At 37.5% G+C, this 22,587-nt stretch overlaps 1 protein-coding gene across 2 annotated transcripts; it reads right to left on the reverse strand.

Annotated features, from left to right (window-relative positions):
• Positions 1-5,590: 5,590 nt before the first annotated feature.
• mRpL1 (mitochondrial ribosomal protein L1) lies at positions 5,591-17,512 on the reverse strand. Of its 2 annotated transcripts, XM_071586872.1 has the most exons (8): positions 17,470-17,512; positions 17,151-17,275; positions 16,852-17,020; positions 13,745-13,955; positions 11,885-12,052; positions 10,851-10,965; positions 8,719-8,837; positions 5,591-5,988 (listed from the first exon to the last, which is right to left on the reverse strand). In XM_071586872.1, the coding sequence occupies exons 2-8, from the start codon at positions 17,158-17,160 to the stop codon at positions 5,725-5,727; spliced, it is 1,056 nt and encodes a 351-aa protein (XP_071442973.1). In that variant the 5' UTR covers positions 17,161-17,275; positions 17,470-17,512; the 3' UTR covers positions 5,591-5,724. The 2 variants fall into 2 exon arrangements, with proteins under 2 accessions (XP_071442973.1, XP_071442972.1); XM_071586871.1 differs by lacking the exon at positions 17,470-17,512 and having other exon boundaries at positions 17,151-17,433.
• Between the last annotated feature and the right edge of the window lie 5,075 nt (positions 17,513-22,587).

A 22,587-nucleotide genomic window follows, 5' to 3' on the forward strand; every position in this document is an offset into this window, starting at 1 on the left:
CTTTGGCGTCAAAATTATCGATAACTAAGGCGCGAAATGAAGATACGTAAATGCCCGGTTTGCCACAAGAGCATATTATTATTGCTTCTTGTCTTTTATATATATTCCCAAAGAAGTGCCACTGCCGTTGGAATTTAAAATTTCCCCAACAAAATTGATATAATTTTGACCAAGACAATTTCCAATTCTCTCTGACATTTGCAATAAATGATATTGATGATATATATGATAAATTGAAAAATACTTTTGTAAATTGTTGTCTCTTTCTTCTTAGGTAATCAATTTAATCGAATCTAAATAATATTAGTTTAGGGATAGTGTTTCATGTATCATTATATTTCATTCACTAATATATAGTTCTATTTTGATTTTCTTTCCAAAAGATCTCAAATGGTAACAGTCCATGGTGTTAGATCACCTCTTTGGGCATAACTTCTGCTTTCCTCCAAAGTAATTCTCTGAGCTCTCGTGTTTGCATTTTTTGAATAAATCACATCTAACTCTAGTTCTTATGCACACCCGAAAATTATTACGTATTCTAACCAGTCAAAATTGCCACTAGAGTCAACTAAAGTTCTGGCAGCCTAGCAATCCAGAGAGCCCTTAAACCCATCTCACATTGGAACTACTCCTGGAAGTTCAAAATAAGCCCTAATAAATCTAAGACCCTTATGACTACTTTATATGTTCATACCATGAATTCCATCTCTGATCTGAAGCCGATCCAGAGAATTTGATCTCACACTGACATTGGGATACCTCTTTATTCCAAACTGAACTTTTTACCACACATCAAAAAAGTTTCCTCCAGACAGCTTTAGAGGAAACTCTCTAGGTCATACGGTGAACTAAAATCAGCAATCCGTTGACTTTCATATCACCACCAATTTCCAGCCGACCTCTTTTCATACTTGAATATTGTTCCCCCTTTATCTTAAACTGAGAACCTAATTTTTTTCTAATTCATAGCCCAACATTGTGTCCCCTCCCTCAAGTACTTACTTATTGCAATTTGCTCTCCAAACTTGAGATTCCCTTTTTCCATGGTACTATACTGTCTCTAACCATGAATTGCTCCACTGAGAAATCATTAATGTCCGCCACAGAGCTAAAAACTTCCAATCCAATTTCTTTCTTCATGTTCCTACCCATAATCCTTGAAACTCACCTTCATTACATTAGCCTGACTGCCATCTTTGTCGCCCAGAGATCCCTTACCTTAAAATTGGTACATACCTTCAATTCACTCATCTCTCCATCTTATCAGATGGATTTATTTCTCCAGTTTCATTGCTCAACGAACTAACTACTCCTGCAAAAAATTAATTGCCTAGTCAAAACAAAAAACATGGAATGAACACACTTAAGCATGGAACAGTAGGCGTTTTACATGGAACAAACTGATTGGAACCAAGTACAGACAGATTAATGTTCATCATAAAAATACTAGTTCCACTAATAAGGGGGGTAATTTGTGCACACAAGAGTAAAGCCACTAACTACTTTCTTATTACTGGAACTGTCACTGTTGTATAATGATGTAGGTTCATTTATTTATCCTTGATTCAAATTAGTTCATGCAAAACAAGTTTTTTATCCATATTTAGTGTTTTCTTTTGAATATGGTAATTAATTTTTTGCTGTATAGTGGAATCTTGTTTCATGAGCATCTTACATATAGCTAGTGATGAGGAGAGGGGGATTCCTGGAATGAGTGTACACCTGCTGCTTCAGTTTCCATTTAGTACTTGCTCCATTAGCACTGCAAGTGTTGCTTGTGGTCCCACATTTTTCCAAACTTGCATTCAGACATATTATTCGTGATTTTACTGTGCAATGTTTAACATTATTTTTTGTATAGTTTTAAAAATGTCCCCAAAGAAAAAGTCACAAGAAGGAAGCCCATTAAGGAGTAAAAATAGCAGTAGAAATGAAAAGTAAAATCATTGAAAAGTGAGAACCAGGTGTGTCCATGGCTGATCTTGCAAAAGCATACAACTGGTAGACATCAGTAATTTGCATTACTCTAAAGAACGAGGACAAAATTAAGGAGAAAGATGGTGACCCTGTTGATGAGAACATCATTTGCGAGAGGGCTTAAGTGATTTTTACCGACTTTGCTAAGAAGATTCCAGTGACATCAAGGGCCAAAGAAGAAGTATTTGAGGGAAGCCATGGGTGGTTCAAGAAGTTTTAAGAGAACTGGTGTCCACATCATTGTGAGGCATGGTAGTGCAGCAAGCTCGCACTCAAAAGGCAGCAGAGAACTTCCCTGGTGATTCAAGAACCTTGTAGATTCCGAGTGTTATCTCCCACAACAGATCTTAATTTTGACAAAACCAGTCTCCCCTAGAAAAAGATGCCCAAGTGAACCTTTATTAAGCAGAAGAGAATGCAATGCCTGGTCACGAGCCAAAGGAAGACCATGTCACATTGCTATTTTGTGCCAACACAAGGATCAATTTGAAAATTAAACACTGATAGTTTACCACTCAGAAACTGCACAACCCTTCAAAATGTATAAAGTCCAGAAGGGCAGACTATATGCAATATGGAGGTCATGGGAGAATGTTGGATCGTACATTGAGAAGCATCACCCTAATAAAGCAGTGGCTACAAGGGCATTACAAATTTATTTAATGATAATGTTGTAATGCATTATCACAAAATACAGTAAGCTAAGCTTGTTCCATGAATAATACTGGTGTTTGCCTGAAGGGGGTTCTGGGTGGTGCAGTGGGGAATGAACTGTACTGCCTTCCTACCCTGATTGCTAGGGTTTGGAAGGCCAGGTAGTCCCTGAGGCAGTAGATTTTTTTACAGGTATCCTGATTTCTGCTTGGGGTCCTATGAGGGGAGCAATTTTAGTATGCCATTTACTGAATGAAATATCAAATTGTGGACTCCTTGTCACGTATTGTTAAGAGTAGGCTAACGCAGATGCTGGGTTTTCTCCTCCCTGCCTTCATTCCCTGTTCAACCTACCCATAAGAAATTACCCACCTATCCCTAAAAGGACACATGACCTCAGCTGTCAGCCACTCCCCTAAAAACAACTACTACTTGTCTGAATTAACTGCACTGAAGGTAACATGAGAAATTTATGAGGTTAAAGAAAATGTGAGTGGAAGAGTCTATATTGATTGTCTCTATATCTACATAAAGACTGATTCGTAGCATCTATGAAGAAGGAATCTAGCAGAAGACGGTGAGATCAGTATTAGTTCCTATTCCAAAAAAGGTACAATATTTGAGGACTACAGAACAGGATGTTTAATTTCCCACACAGCTAAAGTTGTTCTCAGGATCATCAATAAAAGGATAGAGAGTAGCACAAATAATTACTTAGGTTTGGGTTTAGGAAGGGGAGAGGGATGCATGATGCCACTGCAGTAATGAGATCGCTAATCAAGAGGAATATAGAACAAAATCAGGACATATTTGCCTGTTTCGGAGATTTGAAAAAGGCATTTGATAGAGTAAATTAGAAAAAACCAATGAGTATATTACAGAAAATAGGACTAGATTGGAGGGACAGGAGGCTAATCCGCAACCTGTACATGTCTCAGACTGCTCAGGTGCGAGTGGGGAACAGGGATTCAGGATGGGCAGTGTTAAGAAGAGGTGTAAGGCAGGGTTGCCCATTATCACCGTTGCTGTTCAACGAATATGTGGAGGAAACAATTGAAGAGGCATGGGAAGAACTGGAGGTAGGGATGAATGTCGGAGGGGAATTCGTAAAATCAGTTAGGTTTGCTGATGACCAAGCATTAGTTTGTCAGACAGCCAAGGGGTTGCAAGAATTGCTGAATATAATGGAAATTCAGTACAATAGATATGGGATGAGAATGAATGTCAATAATACAAAAGTTATGCAATTTTCTAGGAAAAAAGGCTAAGCAAGACAATAAAATATTAAGGCAAAAACTAGAGCAGGTAGAACAGTTTACGTATCTTAGAAGTATTTTGGGCCAACACGGTCAAAGTAATAGAGATGTAAGGAGAAGAATTGCACCAGGCAGAGGCTTTCACAAGGAGGAGGGAGTTGATGAGTGGGACGTTGAATAAGGATATTAAGAAAAGACTCGTAATAACTTTGATATGGAGCGTAGCCATGTTCGGCGTGGAAACGTGGTCACTGAAGCAGGTTGATAGAAGTAGACTAGAGGCTTCTGAAATGTGGGTGTGGAGAAGGGATGGAGAAGGTGAAATGGACTAAAGGAAAACAAATGAGGAAGTACTAGGCATGGTGGGTGAAGAGAGGGGATTATTGGAAGAAATCATGAGGAGGCAGGAAAAATGGATGAAGGGCATATTGATCGGCAGTGAAATGTTGAAGACTGATAAGAGGGGAGAATGTTAGGCAAACAAGGAAGGGGCAAGAATAGGTGATAGGGGTGTTCGACGGGATGAAGGGAGGAAGGAAGTACACAGAGATGAGGAGCAGGATGTTGGGTTTAGTTTTTTTGGAAGACCCAAAATATTTATTTGGTAGTTGTGTCCATCCAAAACCTACCTTAACCAGTAGATTGCCCAGTAAAAATAAGGAAGTCTTAGCTATGGTGGACACAGAGACGAAGCTTCAAGGTGCAATTTGAAGGAGGCAGAAAAAGTGGTTGCAGGATACATTGAGAGGCAGAGGGATGTTGAAGGCCATGAAAGAGTGGAAAAGGTTGGGTTAGCAGGGAGGAAGGAAGGAAAAGATAAAGACATTTGAATGTTATAAAAGCAGGTACGACAGATGTAGTACTGAAGAAGGAAATAACATAGGGCAAACAAGATGAAGTACACACGACATATGTAATAGTTCTCAACCAAAGCTCAGCCTTAACAAACTGGAAACTGAGTTAAAGAGTAAATCTTATTTGTTCAGCTCATGATTTGTTACACTTGTCTAATAAATGTCCAAAATCTTTCTCCATGCATGAAATTAAGGTGATTCTCACATTAATCGAAGTGTTTAAACGCTTACCTCTTCAGAAGTTATGTAAAAATCAATGAAAAAAGTGCATGAAATTAGTTACTGAAGAATAATGCCACAATTTCTTAATGCGGTAGCTACAAATGCCTTGATTGGTGTGATCACCTCTGAGTGGTATCCTCAATATCAATAGTTGACATTGATACATATTTGGAGGCACAGTAATCACATACAACATCATGTAAAATTATTGACCTCAGGCACACTAATTTCCTGTTTTGTAAAGATAATCGCAACTTAATAAAACACAATATTAGCAAAATTAACATGATGTAAATAGCATACTCCATAACCTCTGGGTAGAGCACTCCTTTATGCCACCATAGGATGACATTAAAATGATTTCCGCATCACCTCAAATAGGATAAAATAGTTAAACGTGCCACTGTATTGCCAAATTATAGGTTTGAAAATGGAATTCATAGTTAATTCATGATTCCCATAATCCATGATTTTCACAGTTTTCACATGGCGACCCTGAAATTTGAGCCCAGAATTGACTGCTTTCCTTATCACCATCACAAAAACAGAATTTGACATCATTGCAGGGACTGCCAATTTTTAAAGGCACAGAAAACAAGTACCACATATTTTTTTTAATATTCAACTCTTTTATTCTTATTCCACTTTATTTCTTTCATTCCATTTATGTTTTCACAGCACTAAGATTAGTTTTTTTTTTTATGAAGTTCACTGAACATGGGATCAACTATTTCTGGTCAAAGATTTGCAACTGGCAAATGCTATCGTGCTTGAGCAGATGCAGAGACATTTGAGACTTCCTCATCAGAATCACTCGACTCGTCATCGTCCACAGCCTTCCCAGGACTACTCTTCATGCTCTCACCCACGTACACAATGTGGTTGACCATAAGTTTTTCGACAGTGTGGGGTGTGCTTAAGATGCACTTGGTGATGAAGGGATTCTCCCTCTTTGGCTTCATCGTGTTCACGTCTTGGAGGAGAGCCTTCAGGTTGCCCTCCAAACCTTCTGCATTCATGTCGAGCTGTGTACAGAGAGAGAGAGAGACAACAATTTACGATCACAACTCTGAAAGACCACTGCAGTTGCATTACGGTCAAATGACCAAGTTACACTCTCATTTAAAAAGGAAACCCTCTGAATCAATCATGAGGACTATGCTAGGGGATGCCTTGTTATTTCATCCCCCACTAACAACGAGGACAAGTGGACAGAGGGGAAGAAAAATAAGGACAATGCAGAGGGATAAAAAAATGATTTGATGAATAATGTGATACCCAATTACAAAGGTGGCTTGAGATTTCTTGAATTTTAGTTTTTTTTTCTTTTGATGCAAATATGAATAATGAATTCCAAGTTTTAAGACCGTAAGGCAATTGCAACCTATCATGCAGGCATGTCTAAATGAACATTTGGTGGCGTTAGTTGCTTTAAATTATCAATTACTTTTTGTAAATATTCTACTTATTACTATATTCCACTTTTTCTCAATATATTCTGCCTACCATATGGTATTCTTAGAAAGAAATTTGCACATGCATGCTCATTTCCAAATAAATTTTATCATAATTTTTTCATACTCTGAGAAAATTTCTAATTCCTTCAGCAAGAGATAATAAATTTTATGAGCATTAAGAACACTTTACTCAAGAACAGTCAAATAAGGCCTATACTGTCAATTTCTTGTACATCCCGCTAACTTAGAAGGATATACCTATGCAGTTGATTTGATATCTGACTCAGTTCTCTGGCATCTTCCACGTGCATTTTGTACAACCATATTGCTTGAAGTATTTGCCCACCACTTCAATGTTTTCGTACAATACAGGGTGTGGCACAAAAATACGACCAAATTAAACAATGTTTCCCAACATTATTTACAGGTGTATTTACCTGTTTTACAAAAATGAAAATATGCACAAAATATTTTGCACTAAATTGTTTGTATGATCATAAACAACAAATTAATTCAAAATTATCCCCCACTTGCTTGAAATGCGGCCAAAATTCTCGGTCTGAAGCATTTGCAGGCCCATTTTAATGTACCTAGGTCCATATCGGCAAATTTCATTTTAATAATGGCTCTCAATGATGCATTGTTTGGATGTCTGGACTTCCTGGTGACCCTTTTGACCATGCTCCACATTAACTAGTCCATTGGATTTAAATCTGGGCTTTTCGGAGGCCAGAATTCTTTGGACCAAAATATATTGACGTTATACGACAACCAATTTTGCACCAAATGACTCGTATGGGCTGGCACACTGTTCTGTGGGACTTTCTGGACTCATCATACTTTTCAACAAAATCTTATACCATCGATCTCTAATACCCGAAGAACTGAATAATTTCTGTCGCTTGTGCACTATCCTGCTGACAAATGTACAGCCACTGCTTCACTACATTTGTCAGAACACGCAAATAAAATGCTTTGTTCATATTTTCCCCTTTGTTAACAAAATGCAGTGGTATGACATCACCCAGACAACCGTCGAGCATTCTGACAATGCACTCCTTCAAGTGAGTTTTCCTCACCGGTGAGGCAAAACCATTTTCGGACTTTTCTGACTTATTATACTTTGCGAAGACATGCTATACCGTTGATCTAGGGTACTCAAAGAACCAAATAATTTCTCTCACCGAGCAACCATCCCATACACTTCCAATAATCGCGGCTCTTTGGTTATTCTCAGCATTGCAGCTGTTTTTGAAGTTATCACTGTTCAGTACATACTTCAAGCTTGTTAGGGTGCCAATGGCAACCTCTACACGTGAAATGGCAGGAATTCAAAATTGAATTTCATCTGGCCTCACCTTGTGGAACTCCTAGAGCATTTCCTCTTTGGCATGGTATTTCCCTATCCCAAATGCCATATGCTACTTCCCTCTTTGCTCTCCCCATCCACTGCATTCCAGTCAACTATCATGCTGAGGCTCTATTTTATATAAATGTTTTAAGAGTGAGGACTGAAGTTCGTTGCTCGCATTCCACCTCGTATATGTGGCTGGACCTTCACTTAAAGCCCAGCACTGCCACTGTGCCCAAAGGCTCATTTTCCATTCCCACCATTGGAATCCTCTAGTTACAATGCCCAAGTTCAATCTTCACTCTCCACTCCGTTCTTACCCTCGTCTCTTGCTTTTTCTTCGCAGAAGCATCTACTCCCATCTTCTAGTCATCTCCTAGAGTATATAAATCACCCTGAATCCATGACTCCAGAAGTAATTTATCTCAGTCCACTTTCTTTAGCTGATACAGGCGTCTAACCCCAAACTAGCCACCTCTACTGGAGAGCAATAATTTTGAAATGAAATGAGCACCTTTGTAATTCCACACACACTTTATTTAGAACATGAAGAAATTAGATGTCATCAACCCTGATCAACATTAGACTTCATCATCAGGGATGACGACGTCTAACGTCGAAACCCAGGTGGTGCTCTAAATAAAGAGTGTGTACAATTACAAAAGTGTTTATTTCATTTCAAATTTATTACTCTTCAGCAGAGATGGCTAGTTTGGGGTTTACCGATTTCATTCCAATATTTTATGTTAATTCCATAAAGTTACACTGGATACAACAAAGCAATAATTTTGTTAGAGAGTAAGAAAAGTTTCTCAGCAAAAAACTAGAGACACTACAACTTATGGACAAATTAGAGACTGATCAACTAGATAAAAACACTAATATTACATTACTATTGAAATATATAAATATTTCAATAAAATGATGATGTAATTTGGCTGACTCACGGTGCCTATGCAGGCATCAATCCAGCCATAATCTTCTTCAAACTCATCCCTTTGGGCATTGTAGATGATTCCAGTGCTGAACTTTTTGATGGACTTCTCTATGTCCTCAACCAAAGTACCTGGAAGCAAAGGAAGTCTTGCTATACATATTTTCCTATGAAACTGGATACGCAGAATTTTCAAAACATTCTTTCTCAGTATTTGTTATTAAAATGTAATAATTAGAGCCAATGAAGACCTGATGATATATGTAACAAAGTTACTTTTTTAAGTCAATAAAAGTACATACATGAATAAGCTGTAAAAGTGGTTACAAATAGATCACTTCCAAAAGAAACTCTACATAGCCTTTTAATATGTATTTCACTGATTTTCTGGGGAACCAAACATACAATTCAGAGAATTTACAACGAAGAAAATCGGCCACAAGATTTTGTCAGATAAGTGATCGTTTCCATTTCCAAAAGGGAAAGACCACCATATGCGAGGACTATGGAAATACTTAGGGTTATCAATAAGAGTAAGGAGAAGATAGTAGTGGTCACTTGGGGATGATCAGGGTGGGTTCAGAAAAAGGAGAGGTGACAATACATGTAGTTATGAGGTCACTTATTGAAAGGAACATAGGAGTACAATCAGGAGATATTTATCTGGTTCATTTATTTCGAGAGAGGGCTGAATAGAGGAAATTGGGTATAATTAATGAATGTATATAGGGAAATAGGAGTAGATTGGATTGGAGGAATTGGAAACTTATGCATAACAAGAACATGCCTCAGGCTATTCAGGTGCAAGTGGCGGATAGAGAGTTGGAATGGACAGTCTCAGGAAAATAGTTGAGAGGGTTGCCCATTTTTTACCCATTTTTTTCAACATATATGAGGAGGAAATGGTTGAAGAAGTATGGGAAGAACTGGAGATAGAAATGAAAGTCAGTGAAGAGCTCATAAAGTCACATTTGCAGAAGATTGAGCTTAATTCAGCCAGTCAGCCTAAGGATTAAATGCATAACTAAGCACATTAGAGAGTCAATGCGATAGTTAAGGGATAATAATAAATGCAAACAAAACAATGGTATTGTAGCATTCAAGAATGAGGAAGCTGAGTTAAATAATAAAATAGGAGTTTATTAACAAGGGCGGGGGGCATAGTTTACCTTTCTCCGAAATGTTCTGGACCAAAATGATCAAAGCAGTAGGGACATATGGAGAAGAATTGCATCAGGCAAAGAATCTTTCACAAGGAATATGGAATTGATGACAGGGACGCTAAGTAAGGAGGTTAAGAAAAGACTCATCAAAACTTTGATACAGAGCGTAGTTAGGTACGGACTGGAAACATGGTGACTGAAGCAGGATGATAAAAGTAGATTGGAGGCTTTTGAAATGTGGGTGTGGAGAAGGATGGAGAAGGTGAGACGGACCTAAAGGAAAGCTAATGAGGAGGTTCTGGGTGTGGTGGGGGAGGAGACGAGATTGTTGGGAGAAATCATAAGGAGACAAGAAAGATGGATGAAGAGCATTTTGATTGTAGTCTAAGAATATTGGGATGCTGAAGACTCTGATGGAGGGGAGAACGTTGGGCAAGTGAGGTAGGGCTAGGAAAAGAAATGTTGGACTGAATGAAGGAAGGAAGGAAGGAAGTATGTGGAATTAAAGAAGGATTCAATGTAGTTTCAGATGCCTTTGGATGACTACCCAAACAATAATAATTGATATGGTCCATAGAAGTGTCTCCCGAACAGTCCAAGCCTGGGAGGCCTGTTTCCTCCAAGCTCATTGCTCTAAGGCAACAAACAACTATTTTAATACCTTGGGCTTGTGCTATGCAATTATTCTAATGTTCAACAAATTATTAGCCTATGAGAGAGCGAGCATTTATTGTCATATGTTATATACCACACTAAATATTATATAAAATCCAGGTTTTTAGTATTATACAACTATAGCAAATTATATTTATTTTAATGGGGTAAGAATTGTTTTTTAAATTAGTCCTATCTAAGAGAGAATTTTGCACTGATGTCATCATAAGTATTATTTATCACTCATCTACATATAATGGATATTTAAATTATATTTTTAAAAAACAAGCTTAATATTTTAATTGTAAGGTTAAAAAAAGCATCATACCACTTCTAGGATTCGGAAACTTCTTTTTCATCAAGCCTCTGAGGGCTATTATCTCTGTCAAGATGTCAACATGTGCCACAAAATAATCATAGTCATGCACTGAGCATTCCCCAGTCTGAAATTAAACAAAAATATTAATTTACAAAAAGCGATAAGGCATAATTTAACATTAAATGAAGAATACAATGTATCTTTCCACTGTCCTTTATTAGCGTACAACCGGTTTCAACGCTCAAGCGTCATCAACAGGTACAAATTAAACAAGTAGCAGTCCACTTATACACCAATCATGAGGGAGAGGAGGGGTGGGTGAGAGGGGGGGGAGAAGGAGGTGAAAGAAAATGGAGTTGGGATCAGTGGAAAGATACATTGTATTACTCATTTAATTAAAATGAATTCCACAAGGTTGAGCCGGGAACAATTGTATACTTTAACATCTTCATTATAATAAAGCTCCCAGGGAGGGTCCCACAGTCTTTATCCCACCCCACCCAAACGTGAAACTCCTTCCACTGCTCCTTCCCTCTTCCTGCTCATAAACCCACCCTCCCTCATAATGCATAAAACCACATAAAACTATAACCATATAAAATTATACAAATTTTATTGAACAAAAATATAATTTTGATAAATAAATATGCAAAATTAGGTATGTTGTGCGATCTTGAATTCAACAGAACTCTGTGTGATCACCACCAGGTTCAAGAAATAATACATCATTCACTATACATAGGTATACCCCTAATTAAAATAAATAATAACAAATTGTTATATAAAAAACTTGCTTACAGGAAGGATTGAAAAATGCCACCCACAGATTAGCAATTGAAAACAATTCTCTGCGACACAAGATTAAAGATTAGCAGATGTAACTAAATCTCAATTTTTTTAGCAAAAAAACACATACATATGACATTCTGTTATGAATACCTGCAAAAGTAACCTGACGCGATTTTTATGCTTCACGGTCCTTAGATCAGAATCCCATCATGCTACTTTTGGGACTGGGGTGTAACTTTTGGATTCACACTTACCTGAAAACTTTTGATTAGCTCAGATCCTCCAGCAACCACGGCACCAGTGTTCAGGGCCACCCTCTGGAGCTCTGGCGTTTTACAAAATGCCACAATTTTTCTTTCTTCCCCATGGTTGAAAGGCTCGGGTATGGCAACCATTCTAGTGAATTTTTCTACAAATTTAGTCTGCAAAAAATTAAAGATGATGCCTCACAGAAGAACAAGATCAAAAGTGAAGAGATGAAAATTTAGCATTTAAGCACAGACTTAATATGTACATGCTTCTGCAAGAGTTCACCTCATGAAGTACATCAATCTATGCTGATATGCATGATTCTATTTCCAAGGAAATGCAAATTGGTGATGGGCTAGAGGATTGGGAAAATGTTTCGGTGCCTTAATAAATTAAGTTGGTTGAAAATTTCAAGATTTCAATAGTTTGTCCTCATTGGGGACTCAAATCATCTCAACGGTTGCCTGCCTGCCAGTCCTCATCAGAATAATAGGCTCGGTGTGTGTCAGGTAGAAGTGAAGGAATATGGGTAAGGATGGGTGCATTTCATTTGAGGATTAAGCATTTGGAGGTACATATACTTATTAAAAGAGAGTTTGCTGCATGATCAATACTTAGTTAAATGGTAATGGCCTTTGTTCAATCTAAAGTCAGTATGATTCCCTTACTAGAGGCAATTGTCAGCCCAATCGTTTCCAGTGGCTGTCCAGTGGAGGATTGAGGAAAGGCATCACGCTAATTCTATCATAGATAAGGTTGGAATAGTTAGACGGCATTTTCAAATAGGAGCGATGAATTGTTTGCAGTTTACTGAAATACTAGCAGATAAGCTCACAATATGTTTGCATTTTGCTACAAAAGGTTAATAATAATATTATAAGTTTTATGCACACAATAATAATGTAGTACTGCTTGCTAAGAGTCAGAAGAGAATCTACAGGAGGCCCTGGATAGGTAATAAAATGGTATCGAGGGAAAATTCATGCAACACACAAACACCTAATAGTGTTTAACAAGGGAAATAGGAAGAATGTTCAAGAGCGTGAATTGATTTCTTGAGGATTCATGCAAACAAATATCTACTGATGACAGTTTTGCCAAAAGAGTCTATCCATATTCCGTGGTACAAGGATTGTATAAAAAGTATTAGGAAAAGTTTCGTCACTTGAAAATTGATACACTTTTTCCAGTAGCTTTTCCATGACTCAAAGGTTTCCTGGTAGACCAAAAAGTAAATCAATAGTAATTTTTCTCCTCGTCACAAAGGAAATTCTTAGCAAAATAATCCAAGATTTGACCACTTTGCTGATTTCGGTGAAATGATTTTTCTCATAATTTTGCCACACCTATCTTAAAATGTACCTTAATTCATAAAGACACCATGGTATTTCTAATTTATATTACATAACCATGCAGATAGGAATTCATTAGAGTACAACAATCATGAAAATAGCAATTAAGAATGCATCGATCTGTTGCATTGAGATGTGCATTAGCAGATGACTCCATCAAAAGTTAATGTCGCGGTATCTCCCACGGTTTCCTTGAATAGCTATTAAGTATAAGCTATAAATAATAAGACTTTGAACCATGCAAAAGAGAACTTTAAGAACTACATCTTCCAAGGAGTAACATTTTGAATTCAACAGAAATAAAATAGTGATCAATGAAAAAATCAGCAATAAAGGTGGAATATTATTTAACTAACAGCATTATGATAAGGTAGGGCAAATATATACCAAATACCATTAAATTTATCAAAAACATTATCTTGAAATAATTGGTACAAAAGAATATTTTTGTCATTGATAATAAATTAAAACGAATTTAGCTATTTTGGAGATTGCATCTCAGATTTTACCAACCTTTTTCTCTGTTCTCATGTCCAACTCAATGGTGACATTTAGGGGAGAGTCAGGAACATTGTACACTGTGGGGTGATGTGTTTGACGGTGACACCGCAATGCCTCGGCAAAGTCATAAACCTTTGCCTGGTAGTACTTGACAATATACACATCATCAGTGGCAACTGACTTCATGCTGTCATCACGTCTTCTACTGACATTAGAACTCTTCCTTTAAATAAAAATAAGAGCATCATGGAAAAATATGTGAATTTCAGGAAAGATAATTGATTGGATCGTATTAAACCTAAACAAAGGTGAAGAGTGTGACGAGGTCGCTATCATTATTACTTGGTAGTATATCATTCTAAGTCAGTTTCGGATGGACAGAAACTTAATAACCCTACGTTTCTTTGCCCCACCTTACAGAAAAAAAACCTGGCGCACTATTTTTTAATAAACCCAATTTCAATTCCTCATACTTCCTCCCTCCCTTCTTTCCATCCAAATGCCTATTCTTTGCCCACCCTTTCCTTGTGTGCCCAACATTCTCCCCTCTATCACAGTCCTCAAACATTCCCTCACCAAATTTGTTGTCTCAGGCGTAACTTTGTGGAATTTGCATAACATGTTGAAATGTAATGAAATAATTGACTATGTAATTCCACACACTTTATTTAAAAACACGACCCAGGTTTCGACGTTGATGATGATGTTCAACGTCGAAACCTGGGTCGTGTTTTTAAATAAAGTGTGTGGAATTACATAGTCAATTATTTCATTACATTTCAATTCCCTCACCAGTTAAAATCCTCCACCTTACCTACTGCCTTTGGTTTTCTCCCAACAATCCCCTCTCCTTCCCCACAATTCTTACTACCTCTTTGTTAGAAGATCTAAGTCTTCTGGGATTTACTCCGTGGAAGACTTAGACCTTTATTATCTACACAACGTGGAAGCCTTCACAAAGTACCTCTTTGTTTGTTTTTTCCATCCTTCATACCCACATCTCAAAAGCCTCCAATGTATATCTACCATGTTACTTCAATGACCAAGTTTCTACACAATAAAAAATCCATGCCCCATATCAAAGTTTTCCCTTATCTTTTCTTAATATCCTTACTCAACTTATCTGTCATTGATTCCCTCCTCAATGAATGTAGAATAGAAGAAGGGTTTATTATAGCAATGACTATCAGGTTGTGTGTGAGAGACAAGGGAATCACAGCTGTAGGTAACTTTACTGACAAGTCTTGACGGTAGCTTTTAAGCTAGCCTGTCATCATCAAGGCAGTCCTATACGTCTTGATGATGATATACCAGACGTGTAACCACAGTTGATACATTTCAATACATTTTAAGGGAAGAGAACTAAGTTGAACCTTTGACTGGTCATAATTCTGTAATAGCCTCTGAAAAATTACTATTTCCTAGTTTTCAATGGAGCCACATTTCAAATTGATTTAATTACTCTATTTCCCTGAACATAATCCTTTTTCTCAACATATTAGTAGGTAATGGGGAATTATATATGTCTGAAAAAATTAACCATCAAAATTATTAGCACCTGAAATAATACAGGTAATACTTAATACTTTCACACTTATGACCTTTAATTGATTGGATATCCTGTCGACTTCTTCCTCTCTATTATTGCTTAGTGGTATGTCGACCTGAACAATAACCAAGTTCCTTGGTTCAGCTTTTGATTCTACTACTAATATCAGACATTTACTCTATATTTACTATGGTTCTTCCCACCTAATTCCGTAATACAATTCACCCCTCTCTTCTCCTTTCCTGTATATTACTCTATTACTATTCCTCCTGTAATAGCCACCATCCTTCCATCTCACTTTGCAAAGCCCTAATACATCTATATTTTACATCTCCATACACTGCTTCATATTTACTAATTTCCCTTTCCTCAACATAGTGTTAACATTCCAAGTCCCTCTTCTGACTGGTTTCATCTTCTTCTGCATCTTCCGCACTGCTGCTGTCGATTTTGCTTTGTAAGGATTTCGTGAGATTACAACCCCTCAAGCCATGCCTTTCCCACTGCCACGCACAACATACTCCCCAGCAGACTGAATCCCATAATTGCCAGAACTCATTCTCACGTTTACGCCCATCATTGTTCCTAGGGATAAATAACTGAGGTGGTTTCCCATTGCCTTCCTCAATAGTTTTCTAAATGTCACACTGTGCATACTAACTTTGTCTGGCTTCTACACCTGTCTGGCACTGGTGACTCTATTAGGAGCACTCATCATTGCCCCACCAGCACAGCCCTAGGGGTCATCACGACATCAGCATGGTAGTTCTTTGGGAGAGATTATCAGTACAAGAATGAACATTTAACACTATTTCATTAAATCTTTTCGGTCTCTTCACACAATGTCATCATTGTCATTCCACAAGGAAAAGTTACCTACACGTTTAACTTAGTTGACCTTGGCAAACAATTTAGTTAGATGTTATCTAATTGCAGCCACCAACTGAAATACTAAAAAAATGGATGTTTTTCATAAAATTGTGAATAGTATCTCTTTCTGGTGGCTAGCAAATACAATGAACAAGATTTGTATACATGTATATTTTTCATTTAATACAGCATTGGTGATAAGTTGTAAATCACTAAAATTTCAAAATACAATTTATTTGTGATATTGCATCATTTGAATTGAGCTCTACTATGGTGGGGACAATACTATGAAATCGGTAGTTATTGGGGGAGGTGAGTGACAGTGGACATTATTTATGACATTTCGAATAGGTGGGTAATTAGTAGTGATACAATTTTCAGGAAATGATGGGGAGAGAGGAAAAACATAGCGCCGACAATAGCCCATTCATAGCGAAAGGAGCCAAGGTGTCCACAGATCCAAGTCTTATCTATTAGACGGGCAACGACCACCACCTGAAGTGCTACCCATAAGGCACCCAAGAAGGGCTCGGGATACCTCTAAAAATTCCAACGGTTCTGGGATTCGAATACAAACCCTCGGCTTAGGAGGCCAGTACACTAGCCACCACACCAACAAAATCGTCAAATTATGTTTTTTCTACAGGCGAAATTAGGGGGCGGAAAGGAGTAGTCAAGTTTGCAGCAATAGATGACTTACTGTAGGAGCTTGCGTTTATTATGAGGAATAAACTCCTTTTTCTTCACTTCAACTTTTACTTTCTTTTTCTTAGCTAGTTCCCGGTAGCCTTTCCTGGCGGCATAGTGCCTTACAGAAGGAAGCAAGTCAATGCTACTATTAAGACTTCTTGCAATCCCAACACACTTCACTGCAAACAATAGAGACATTTCTTGAAAATGGGAAAACCATTGTACGAAATTGTCTATCAAAATAAACCAATAAAGTTCTAATATCAAGTGTTTCTCTTAAATATCGAGAAGAATGCTCTTAATACTCACAAATAAACATGGTGAAGTTAACCAAGTAAATTCTCAATATAATCAACTATTACTCCATGATTATGGCAATTTATTCAAAATTGATAAACGCCTCGAATCCACACTATCTTGAAACGCCACTCGAACTTCGAATGAAATATCAGTATTTTTTTTTTAAAATGGTGAGGAGCCGGCACTAAAACTAAATTACTTTAAACTGTGGCAAGAGCATAGTCATTGAGTAATAAATATAAATCACAAATCACGCCCTCAAAATAAAATAGGCTTAATCACTTATTCAAATAATAATAATATTCAAATTACATGAAAATAATAATACCACATATAATCATACGAACACTTTCCGTGCGAATAACCGATCCTCGACTGTCACAGATGCGCCTGCGGCCATACTGTAGCGGGTATTTAATCACTGATTTTAATTGTTTAAATTCCAATGTAAGATCTACTGCGGCGCAGATATAAATAGCGATCACAATCTGGTGGTCACGAACAGGCGAATGCGATTCAAGGTAAAAAAAAAAGAAACAGGAACCTAGATGGAACACAAAGGTACCGGAGGAAATGAAAGAAAACATTTCACCGCAGTCATTAACAAAAAAATAGGTGAAATATTGGAGACAAGCTTAGGTAGAAGGATTTAAAGAATGTAATATCTGAAGCAGCTAATGAGCAGCTGGTAAGATGGTTAAATCCAAGCGACCATAGATACTAGCTCAAATAAGAAAATTCATGCAAGGAAGAAAAAAAGACAAGAATTCCATAATTGAACTGAGGAAATCCTTTACATAAAGCAGTGTAACCAATTCATAAGAGAGTGCAACAAGATCAAGGAAGAGTGAATAGAAACCTGATGCGAAGAAATCAATGACAATCAACATAAAGAAGGGTAACAGTGAAACCACTTATAAACTGGAGGAGACAATTCTGAGAAAGAAAAAACAAAATCCTAAAAAAGAGCAATGTTAATGGTAAGATAAGAAGAGAATATGGCATCATAAAAAATTATAGGGTTGCGGTAGTCTAGGGGTAGGGCGTTGGACTGCTGACCAGAGGGCCTGCATTCAATTCCCAGGCAGGTCTCTGGGCACTCTCAGCTGCACCCAAGCTGTGTGACTTTTCGGGTACCAGATCTTCCCGGAAACCATAGCTGGTACAGGGAAAGGAACTGGCCCCCCTACTCTGATGTATGAATTCCACACGCTGTTGGACTTAGTACTAGGAGAACTCTACCATCACCTACCAAACCGAACTTAGGGTAGACTGCTGTGTTTATGGTTTTACATAAAAAAGTATGATAGAAGTAGACAATAATATTTTTGCTATCCACTGACCAAACATATCAATTAGGTCTGGGGGTCATTAAACACAAAGATATTTCTTCATAAAACAAGGTAGACAAGCCTTAGGATAACAGAGAAGTGAATTCGACAAAGCTGTGAAAGACCTAAAGTACAACCAAGGACCAGGGGTTGGAAAAATAAATGGAGAAATAACTAAAGCACTCGGTGTACAAGTAAATAATACCCTGTTTGAATAATAAGTTAGTTACAACATTGAAGACCTACCAAAGGATTTGGGGAAAAAAGGATAGACAAAAGTGTATTGCAGAGTTCGGTCGATTGCAATGAGATGGTTTTCTCCTTTTATCTGGGGTCCCAATGACATGTGGGGGAGGATAGTGTCCTGTGGGACTTGGCCGGTCTGCTGCCCGATCCCTCTGCTGGGGATCCTCCGGCTGCCAACAGTCTACTCACTTTGTGGCTGGAGGGAGTAGGAAGAGGATGGTGTTCCTCATCACTAGTTTGGGTCTAAGCCACTGTGTGAGGGACTGCTCTCAGGGTCTGTCAAAGGGAGGAAGAAAGGTCTGTCCCTGTCAGGGTAAACCCTGGATTTGTTCTTTGGTTGGTCTTCGAGATGACACTGCTTAGAGGGATGGTGTGAGGGGAAATGGAGGGTGCGTGTCCTTGTGTGTTAATTGAGCGAGGATGAATAGGTGAGAGATAGATCAATGGAATGAAATTGCAATTAATGGGGAGTGAGGCTGACATAAATTGTCATTTAATGACTAGTTGATTAGGATCCTGTGTTGAAAGATTTCTAATTATTCTAGGGCATCTAATTTCTTCCCTTTCTTCTTGACGTACAGTATTTTGGGGTTTGAAGCTTCATTGGTGATCGGTTTCAATTGTTTCACGACCATGGAAGAAACTTCCTTTCTGTAGACACCTTTAGCACTCATTTACTCCGCTCTGGAAGTCTCTGCCTGTTAGGCCCATGTACTTTCATCTCTCTTATCATGAAACAGTTCTACCACATCATGCCTGGATATGTAATTTCTATAGGGCTTGGAAAGTTAGGACTTGTTGAGGTTAGAAAATATCTAGCAAGAGTAGAAAGTATTACAGACATATAAGTGCTATGAGAGATGGGACGGAAAGACAGTGGTGAACATTGGAGTGATATTTCTGAGTAATATATAACGGAGAAGATGAGAGTCAATGTGGGGCAACTGTAATACTCATGAGGAAACTGGAGAGAAGTGCAGTGAACATGGAACTGGGGGGAATGAAAGATTATGATTTGCAGAAATGAAAGCAGACTTGGCCCAGGTGTACATGCCAAAAATAATACATAGTGAGGAAGATAGAGTATATGATCAATTAGAAAAATTAAATGAGTATGCCTGGAAGAAAATAGAAAGGGATGAGCTCTTGGAATGTGGAGGTAGGAGAGAGATGAGATTGAGGCAGGAGATAAAAATTAATACTGGGAGAATGATAGAATTTTGCATAAGCAATGTTTATAACCAATGGTGATTTAAACACCAAAACAGATGTAGGCACATGTGAAAGAGGCTGGGAGATTATAAATTTCATAATAGGCATTGGTTTATAAAGTGTGATCAATTTGCGCAGGCTTCCTCCAGTGAACACATATTGGGATCATGATTTAGAGCTCATAGAGTGTAACAATATATGCAATTAGGAGAATGAGTTAGGGAAGAAGCAAAAGAAAATGGAAAGTAGAAATTGGAGGGGTAAAAAGGAAGGAGTATCTGGGCTAGGTGGTGGTGCACATCTGGCAGGAGGCAGCTGATCGCATTCTCAGTGAGGATAAGGCGATGGGAAAAGTAGAACAAAATGGGAATGTCTCAAACAGGGGATGAATAAGGCTGAAAACAAAACAGTAGGAATGGTAAATACTAAAAAGGGAAAGGATTAGGAAGCCATGGGTTATCAAGGCCTCCTAATTTCAATGGTTTTACCTGGTTTCAGACATACAATTATGAGAAACAAGAGGATATTACATAAGCAGAAAATTCATTTGGCTCTCCACAAACTTATATTGATGCAAAAAACAGGTTTTGGTACGACCCAACATCATCACCTGATGATGCTGCATTACAACGAAACACAGGTTGTAAAAAATTAAAATTTTGTGGAAAATCAGTGAGTGTTGTGCTTAATTAACGTGAAGCAATTGACACCAGATGCCATTCATTAGAAAAAGAGAAGATAGTAGAGTGGAAAAGGTATTTTGATGATACAACTGGGAAGTCCATCAATACTGGTGCTAAGTATGGTCCCTAGATTTTGTAATTTAACTTTGAAAGTCAGGGAGATAAGAAGATGGCAGTGTGTGCACACATTAAGAAAGTTAGTGGACTCGTTTGGGAGAGCAGGATTAATTAGAATGTAATATGGGGAGGCAAGAAAAATTTACACAACACTCAGTCAGGTTAGCTACACACACAATAACCTTTCCATCTCGTCCAGATATTGGAAGAACTTGGTGGTTTGACCATTTTGTTACCATGTTTACTTTTGGCACTGATCAACATTTTTCCAATTTCATCTTTAATGATTTGCATTTGGCCATAAGAGAATCATATTTAATTTATAGCAGCATTAGAACCTCAAACTTATGCAAACAAGATTGAAATTACAGGGTGCACATTAAGCACTTATTTTAAGAAGAGAGTCCTGAAAAATTTAATACGAAGTACAGTTTGGAATAAATTGATCACTGCGGCAAGAGGACTTGCATAAATTGGAAGCTTTTGAGATATAATAATAATAGTCTTTATTCATCAAAGAATACATACTTTCATTATCATGGTGAAGAGATACATGAACACATGCTTCATAATTTCCCTTTTGAGAAGTGCAGTTCAAAATATCCACTCAAAGAATACAAGGGATTTGAAATCAACCAATTCTCAATTACATTTTAGAAGCTGTTAAAGCCAGTCAGTCCTGCTCTATGGGGAAGTTTGAAATTGAAAAATAAACAATTTGGCTTTTGGACATAGAAAATTTTTATTTATAACCTAGTTTTCGTTATGGTATAACATCTTCAGGTCAAATACCATATACCAAAACGAAACCTAGGTTGTAAATAAAAATTTTCTAAATGCAAAAGGCAAGTTGTTTATTTTTCAATTTCAATATAAAGATTTTCCATCAAGTCACACCAGAAACTGTTTTATTTATAGGGAAGTTTGCTATGAAAATTTAAGGCAAGGTTATCTGACTGGTTGAAGGCATTGGACAATCTACATTGGGTAATATATAAAATATTTCTTGACCTTGTATTATGGCTGAGTATTGATACCAAGTTACTTACATTATCTTTTACATGAATTAAGCACCGGTATATTTGTATATGCTAAAGACTCTCATCACTCTTAGCCAGAAAAATAGGCGACGACAGTTATCATGATGGCCAGAGCTGGTTATAATATTTACTACTTTCTGTTGTAACACAATCAGAGCTTTTGAGTCACTTGCATGTCCCCAAAGCCTTAGGCCATAATTTAGGCGATTTTGGAAAAAGGCAAAATAGGCACATCTCAAATATTCTACTGAGAGTGATGACGGTCTTAAAAGATGCATACAGCATTGGTTAATTCATGTAAAAGATAATGTAAATAACTTTGTATTATTTATGTAATACTAACCCACTACATTCTTCCTAGCATGGCTTCATTACGGGGAAGTCAACCATGTCTGCTGCCTTCCTACTTATTAACGAACTTGTTCTGGGTCTATCTAACCAGAGAAAGATAATTGTGATCTTATGTGGCTTTTAACTCTTTATACCAAAACATTCTGTATTCTAAACTATGTCAATATGACCTCCAGCCCCATCTCCCTAAAGTAAAGTGATCCTATATGCAGATGAAACTTCAAAATTATGCTTTCGTGATTAATTTTTGGAGGTTAATGATTCTGCACATCTGCAAGCATGAGTGACTGGTATGTATTTTTTGCTGTTTTACTTGTTAAAAAATCCATCTTTATTTTTACCAAAGTCATCAGTACATTGCCATTTCACTCCCGCGAAAGACAATATGTATTTAATTCAGCATTCTTGTATCTAAGAAAAGTCATCATCACTCTCCTACACTTATTTTTAAAAAATTGCCAATGAA

The sequence above is a fragment of the Hetaerina americana genome, unplaced genomic scaffold, assembly GCF_022747635.1.
Source record: "Hetaerina americana unplaced genomic scaffold, ioHetAmer1.1.p SCAF_27, whole genome shotgun sequence".
Lineage (NCBI taxonomy): Eukaryota > Metazoa > Arthropoda > Insecta > Odonata > Calopterygidae > Hetaerina > Hetaerina americana.